Genomic DNA, 8,060 nt, shown 5'->3' on the forward strand with positions numbered 1-8,060 from the left:
CCTACATGTTTCATTCAAAGTCAGACCATATAGATTATCAATGAATGGATATGAATGTCGTGAAAACAGTGCGAGCTCGTTTGAATCTTTAGCAGCTCTGCACCTTTAAATCTCTGCGCTCCTCCCCCGTCTCAGTGACAAGCCCGCAGAGCCTCTTTAACGCATCCAGTGGAAATGACAAACCAGAGGCGCTCCACGGGGCAGCATGTCAAATAATAACAATAATCATGGGCTTTAGCGATAGGAACTCATCCCAAAGTCTCACCCTCAGACACTAACGAGGCATCTTTGGGCGGTTTTTGTGGCTCAAAGTTGGAGCAGGCTCGCCAAATGGACGTCGATGGACTGGAATGAAACCTCCACTTCTATCGGACTGAAGGAAGGAGGGAAAGAAACCTCTGCATGTTCAAGTTTCCTGCTGCAACCAGAGTGGCATCGGTGCGTCGTGCGTGTTGGATGTGGTTGTGGAAGTGTGTGTTGGGAGCGTGTGTGTGTGTGCGCACCCGCAGGACCAGCAGCAGCAGCAGCAGGAGCGGCGGCGGTGGTGGTGGTGCTGGCGGCGGCCGCGGGGAAGGGAAGTTTAGCGCCGAGATTTGTCTCCTTTCCCTCTATTCTGTTGTGTTGTTTTTCATGTCGCACCGGGGGACAGGCGGATTAACGTTTCCCTGATGAAAATTAATCATCTGTGGAGAGGCTCTGTGATCGTGACTATGATGATGATGTCGAGTAAGAGCGTGGAGTGGCTGCAAGAGGAGCTGGAGTCCGGGGCCAGCTCTCTGCTGCTGCTGGACTGCAGACCCCATGAGCTGTACGAGTCCTCGCACATTGAGTCGGCCATCAACCTGGCCATCCCGGGCCTCATGCTCCGGAGGCTGAAGAAGGGCAACCTCCCCATCCGCTCCATCATCCCAAACAACGAGGACAAGGAGAAATTTGTCAAGAGATGCAAGACGGACGTGGTGGTTCTGTACGACGAGGCGACCTCGGAGAGGCAGGAGTCCGGGCTAGGGAGCTCCGTGCTGGGGCTGCTGCTGCAGAAACTGCGGGACGATGGGTGCAAGGCTTTCTACCTGGAGGGTAAGATCAGCTGGCTTTAAACCTGAAGGTCTGCTGCTTGTGTTTTAGGCTGTAGTCCTGTTCATTCTTAAAATAATAACTCACACTGACGGAAAGACAAATCGTTTATTTCCACCCAGATGTAATTGATTTCCCAATTAAAGGTTAATATGCGGCTGTTCTGAAGAAGATTTTCACCAAATAGAAAACAGCAAAATAAACCTTATGATTTATTTTAGTAAAATGAATGGATACATGTGTCCATGTTTTATCCTGTTTCTGGCTCTGTGACATATCTTCAGATTTCTGCGCTTGATATTTGGAAAAGCCACTCGTATTAGAATAAAACGTGTTAACAGCTTGTAGGAGTATTTAAGTTTCACAGTGTGGCGACAGTTAAAATGAATCTGCTCCTGTCAACCGTGTACAGACTGAAGTTTGTGTCTTATTTATAATTTATGAATCATAATGAAGTAGCAACTGTCCTGTCTGTTATAACAAAGCATATTATTAGGATCGATACAATGTAAAACACATCGGTTGCACTCACCGTGAAGTCATAGTTAACTTTGACAGAGGAGTTGCTTCACTTATTACCGAGATCAGTTATTGTCTTATTTCCATTCGTATCAAGACACAAACGCTTAAATCAAGCTCTGTGATTATAAAAATAAGCGCTGAATGGTGTCTCAATGGGCTTTATAGAGCTGGGTCAAATATGTTTTTAATTAAATGCTGCAAAAAATGGCCCCGCCATGTTGTGTTCCTTCAGGAAAAGACTCGCGATTTTTTTTTTCATGAATGAAACGAGGAGACGACGACCCACTTTGAGTAATCCTCCAGCACGACAATTAAAGATAGGATTGTCAGGCACGGGTATTAAATGTGTAAAATGTGGCGGTGTTAAAAGAAGTGGATGTATTCGATTTATTGATAATGAAAGAACTGTTTCACGAGCCGAGCTGCCATTCACAAAAAGTCCACTGAGCTGAGTGTGGAGCTGACTGTCCTGCTGTGCTGCTCATTCTCCCCAGGGCGCAGCTTTTCTCAATGGAGCACATCTGCCCAGCCTGTTACTTAGTCATAATGACGTAAATATCACGTTATTCTGCTGTTATCTGTCTCCTTAACATGTGATGTAGCGGTGCATGTAAATATGGTATCGCTGCAATTTCTGTATTTTAATAGAAATCAAGATTTTTCTTCAATCAGAAATCGTTATTATGATGGGATAGAATTGGCAGGTTTAATATTATGAATGTTGTGTTCATGTTGACATGAGTTTATGAAAATTGGATGTTAAGTGAATTCACGTGGATATCCTCCACTACACCTTTACATGGCTGCTTATATCATGTAATTAGAATATTAATTTGCTGTGGGGAAATGTGTTTTATCGATGTATCTTTTTTAACCACAACCATCATTGTTTTTTTCTAAAATATTTTTTTACTATTCCAAAATTTCACCTTCTTTTCTTTCTTTTTTAAAATCAGTTTATTAACATTTTCGGTATTTACACACGTACAAATCACATCTCGAATAATAACCCCCTAAACTGGTCAGATTATCAAAGTAAATCAGTAAAGGCATCCAGACTTAGTCTTAAACTTATCCTTATTACCCCTTAAGTTAAGTTTTTTCTTCTCCAACTTAAAACGTAACATTATATCCCTGATCCAGCTGACATGAGATGGAGGTTTTGAGCCCGGGCCAAGTTGCTAAAGCTCTCTTTTCTTTCTGATTAAAGGTTAATTTCTTTTCATGCAGGTTCATGATCCACTTCCTGTATCATGCAAACTTGTCATTTGGCTGCCATTTTGTATATGTTGTATTACACAACCCTGCCTGTGGTTATTTACAGAGAGCACATGTTGTTTTCATGGCTTTATCCAATATTGACCTTTTTCTTTTTTTCTCTGTCCTGCAGGGGGCTTCAACAAGTTCCAGTCAGAGTACCCCGAGCACTGCGAGACCAATTTGGACTGCTCCTGTCCCAGCAGCTCCCCACCAACCTCCGTCCTCGGCCTGGGAGGACTCCGCATCAGCTCAGACTGCTCAGACGGCGAATCTGACCGCGAGCCGGGCAGCGCCACGGAGTCAGAGGGCAGCCCGCTCCCCAGCAACCAGCCAGCGTTTCCTGTCCAGATCCTGCCATACCTTTACCTGGGCTGTGCCAAAGACTCTACCAACCTAGATGTGCTCAGCAAGTACAACATCAAGTACATCCTCAACGTGACGCCCAACCTGCCCAACATGTTCGAACACGAAGGGGACTTCAAGTACAAACAGATCCCCATCTCTGATCACTGGAGCCAGAACCTCTCGCAGTTTTTCCCAGAAGCCATTTCATTCATTGGTAAGTAAAGAGGAGGCCACTCAGTTTATGTCTCTTTGTGTGTTATGTTATAACATATCATTTTGGTGAACAGCAGGGTAACCATTACTGTAATTATGGATTAATTCAAGGTGACATCTTCAAATGTCTTGTTTTGTCCGACCAACAGTCCAAAACAATTCGATGTTTCAGCAGTTTACTGTGAAAGAGTAGTGTCTGTGAAACATTAGCAGCCAAGGATGTGTGAATATAATAAGTTGTTTTTTTTGCTACATGTTTTTATTTAGCTTCATGTTGTTGTTTTAAATATGACTTTAATACAACAAAATAAAAAGCAAGGTTATGAATAAAACATGGAAATTGATTCTTTCAGAATTGGGTTATACTAAAGCCACAAGAAGTTTGGCCCCTCATCTCGTCCCATTTTCAGTATTTCCCATCATTCCCATCATTCCCTCTGACTTAAATCCAAGAGAATGAGTGAATTCCCTCTCTGATGACTCAATGAGAACCGGGGTCTTTCTGTTTGTCTGAGACTGTCCAGACCCCTGCCTCTTTTCCTTCTTTTTTAGACTAAAGAGACTCTGCTTAGGTGGGAGAAAGTGTGACATATGCCAGACCCAGAGGTCGTGGCAGATTTGGGTCATGCTGCTGTTAAATGTTGCAGTCTGGCTGGCTGTAATGTGCTGGGATTACATCAGGTCTTTTTAGTAACAGCAGGGTAATTACGGGTAAAGGAGAGAAGCTCTGGCTGAAAATTGGATCCAGATTTGACCTTACAGAGTTCTGTTGTAAACAGCAGATTCCTCAAATATCTGAAATTATTTTGTGAATGTGTAGAAATCTGATGTTTTCTGGCATTTTAACAGATAAATGGAATATTTTTGTGTTATAATGGATTCAAAGCACAAATAAAGTGATGTAATGCCGCACACATCTGCGGTGCACGATGTGAAGATCTGTTCAGAACAGATTAACCACTGGTTACTTATTTGACTTCTGAGTCTCGTATAGTTGTGGAAAGTGAGCGCACATCACATATAAATTTAATTTGGCATGCGCTTGGCAGCCTGAGCTCATGAGCCAACTGACCCCAATCCTACAACAGGAGATGCAGAGAGAGTGAGGAGAGGATGAAAGAGAGAGAGAGGAGGAAGAAAGGAAAGAAGCACTTAACTCTCTGGCTCTAATGGCCTGCAGTGATGCAAGTGCAAGGGCTCGAAACTGATAGAAGGTGGATGGATGTAGCCTGTTAATAATGTAAGATGTTTTCTTATTCAGGTTTTTCTACAGAGTGAGAGCCAGAAAGCAGAATGACTTTCTGCTGTCATTGAGAAAGGTCATTCTTGAGAATTTTTTTTTTAAATAAAATGTTTAGAAAGAAAGTCCATTATTTTAAACTACCTAAAAAAAACATCCATATTCTTTCTATAACATTAAATAGTCATGACTAAAAAAAAATTAAAGTTACTATTTTTGAGAGTTTCACAATCAAAGAGTGATCTGGCATCACATTAAAACTTACAACTTTGGCAGAAAGGTATAATCACGCTTAAGAAACACTCACACCAGACTATAATCCAGATTTGATCAATCTTTGTGCCCAAACAGTTGCATAATAAAAGGTATTATACTATATATATAGTAGTATACCTTTTATTTTTATATATATATATACATTTTATTTTATTTATTTATTTTATTTTTTGACATTGTTTTTACTTTGTTTATATTTATATTATATTTGAATTTCACAGAAAGACACCTTCCAAGTTAAATCTATTATGTTTCCAAACACATATAACACTTTACTGCAGTCATTACATACATTAAAAATCACAGAAGATAAAAGCTTGAAGGTTTATTTCCATTGTGGTCAACTACACTTAACACCCCATAAGATAAAGCAAGTGCAGTTCATACAATCATCATATAAACTTGAAGTAATTGGTTTTATTTAAAAACATTCTTACTTTCAAAATTGTAGATCAGAGAATCTAAAAAGACTTTTCCTGCTGGCTCATTGATAATTTGAAGATGTACTGACAGTAGGATCTAATCATCTTCTCTTCTCTTCTTTCCTCTTCTCTTCTCTTTCCCTCTCCTCCGTAGATGAGGCACGCTCAAAAAAGTGTGGCATCCTGGTGCACTGTCTGGCCGGGATCAGCCGCTCAGTGACCGTCACGGTGGCCTACTTGATGCAGAAGCTCAACCTGTCACTCAACGACGCGTACGACTTTGTGAAGCGGAAAAAGTCGAACATTTCCCCAAACTTCAACTTCATGGGCCAGCTTCTGGACTTTGAACGGACGCTGGGCCTCAACAGCCCCTGCGACAACCGCTCCACCTCCCCGACGCACGACCAGCTCTTCTTCACTACCCCGACCAATCACAATGTGTTTCAACTGGACACACTGGAGTCCACATGAAAATTAGCAGGGGTACTGTCCCCTTTTTTGAAGGGGGGGTTAAAGGTGTTGTTGTTACCATGGTAACAAGCGGCTGCAGCGAAGGGTAGCAGCCAGTTTTAATGAATGTTTTAGCCTCCAGAGGCTCGTTGTCTGAGAGCCTGGCCATGGAGCAGCGTCGGAGGGTACAGGGGAGGTCACAGATGCCACCTTAAAAAGGGGACAGTGTGTTTTTTAACCCCGAGGGGGAACAGACAGCTGGGTTTACAATGGCGTCCTCCTCCTGAGTTGATTGAAATCGTGGGATGAAGAGCCCTGATCAACTTGTCTTGTCACGAAGAACCGAGGAGCTTAACTGACTGAGAAACTTAGCAAAGGACGCACCAGGACAGACAGCTTCATACAAAGATAGGAAAACTCTACAGCACTCAACTTATGAGACAACATCCTCTCTGTCTTTCTGCTGACTGGTGCCAAGCGGAGAATCTGGGATTTACTTGTAGGAAATTTCACTCTACTGAATATAGAGTTTTACAAACCAAGGAATTAACACACAACACGCACACACACAAACAAATATGTTTGTACTGTATGTACTGTATGTATGTTAACGTACATAGCAGAAACTGTATGGGCAGTCCTTAACAAATTCAGTATGTCTATATGCATTTTTGTATATTTTTGTGTACATTTACACACAAATCTATACCTTATATAAATATATACGCATAGAAATCTTATCTATCCAATCCAACAATGGCTTAAGAGATTGTAAAACTAAAGAAGGGGACTGGGTGTGGTGACGCCAACAAAGAGGAACGTTGTTGCGATATTCCTAGTTGTCTTTTTTTTAATTTTTGTTTTTCTTGTAGGTTTGTAATGACCTAATGCATTTTGCACAGTGGTGTAGCCATTGACTTGTTGGCACTTGGCGACGGTGCTGGAAGCAGGCAGATAAAGAGACATTCAGAGAAGAGGAGCGGGGAGGAGAGGAGAGGCCAGTCCCAGGCTGCGACGAGTCCCAACAGCTGCACAGTGGAGTGGGGAGGGAGCAGGAACTGGCCCCCATGCGGAGGACAAGGTCCAGGGGTTAGAGTTGGTTTAGGGGCATAGACGAGCAGTGGGAAAGACTAGGGCATGGGGGTTGTGTATGGTTGACAATACTACTGTAGAGTTGACATTTGGCCAACTGTTTTCAAGTAGAGGTTCCAAGTTCCTACTCTGTTTCCCTTATGACTGTTCATCCAGTTGCCTTACAAGAAGTACCAGTTGTTTCCACCAGCTGTTTTGATTCATGTAGTTGTTTCATTTCAGTTAGAAACACAACTACTGAACTTCCTTGGTTATTTAATCACAGCATAGTGTTTAACCAGTATATTTTGCCAAACTATTTTCAAAGAGCTCTGGAGGCAGAGACTTAAATGGGAGGTCATTACGGGATGCTAAGGCAGTGTTAACATTTCTGAGCAACTTTTTGGGCAGCTTATCTTAGAAAACTTGGACAAGAAAGTGCCTCTTTTATTACCTAACTAACTAAAACTTAACTTAGGTCCTTTTAGAATCCAGGTATAAATTTGCCCGAAAAAAAATCGACTCTTGTACAAGGGGACTGTGATTGTTTCCTGGTGTTGGGATTATGGCGTTGCTGACTGGGACTGGCCTCAGCTATAGACTGCACTTAGCTACTTCAATAGCTTTAGGTCCCTTAACTGCATTGGAGAAAACAGAAGGAAGGTCTTTCTGCAAAGGGATCACCCATTTCGTCAAAGAAAAGTTTGTCTGAGTTGATTCACCCTTAAGCCTTGGGTATACGAAAGATATATTAAACAAAAATGTATATAAATATATATGTGTATATATATATATATATATATATGTATATATATATATATATATATATATAATATTGAGCTAATAGTAAACAGATCAGGTATATTATTTTGTATACCTGAGCATGCTGTGGTACTGTATGCTCTCTAACAGTAGACATAACCACGAAGGGGATGTTGCTTTACCGGTTTGGGAGATGAACGAAGAGGACCGTTTTTTTAACTGCTGTTGCTGCTGAACACAGCAGTACACAGCATGTGGTTCAAGAGTTTTCTGAGATCCTGTCCACATCAGAAGCACCTTAACAAGAAATACGCCAAACAGTTGTGCAAAAGCTACCGTAGTCCGTGTATGTGGGTTTCCTTGTTATTAGAACAAGTGCAGCACTTAGACTTGAAGCAATGTCTGTAGGTTTATTAGGCGTCATG

General features: G+C 41.8%; 1 protein-coding gene across 1 annotated transcript; it reads left to right on the forward strand.

Annotated features, from left to right (window-relative positions):
* The first annotated feature begins 202 nt into the window (after positions 1–202).
* Positions 203–7,472, forward strand: dusp7 (dual specificity phosphatase 7). Its single transcript, XM_083938789.1, has 3 exons — positions 203–1,077; positions 2,987–3,415; positions 5,507–7,472. The coding sequence occupies exons 1-3, from the start codon at positions 669–671 to the stop codon at positions 5,821–5,823; spliced, it is 1,155 nt and encodes a 384-aa protein (XP_083794915.1). The 5' UTR covers positions 203–668; the 3' UTR covers positions 5,824–7,472.
* Positions 7,473–8,060: the final 588 nt, after the last annotated feature.

This window comes from Echiichthys vipera (assembly GCF_963691815.1).
Source record: "Echiichthys vipera genome assembly, chromosome: X".
NCBI lineage: Eukaryota > Metazoa > Chordata > Actinopteri > Perciformes > Trachinidae > Echiichthys > Echiichthys vipera.

Bases quoted from the DNA above. Each gene is read 5' to 3' on its own strand.
- dusp7 (XM_083938789.1), top strand. From the start codon at position 669: ATGAAAATTAATCATCTGTGGAGAGGCTCTGTGATCGTGACTATGATG. The intron at 1,078-2,986 runs GTAAGATCAGCT...TCTGTCCTGCAG, and splicing joins CAAGGCTTTCTACCTGGAGG to GGGGCTTCAACAAGTTCCAG. The intron at 3,416-5,506 runs GTAAGTAAAGAG...TCTCCTCCGTAG, and splicing joins AGAAGCCATTTCATTCATTG to ATGAGGCACGCTCAAAAAAG.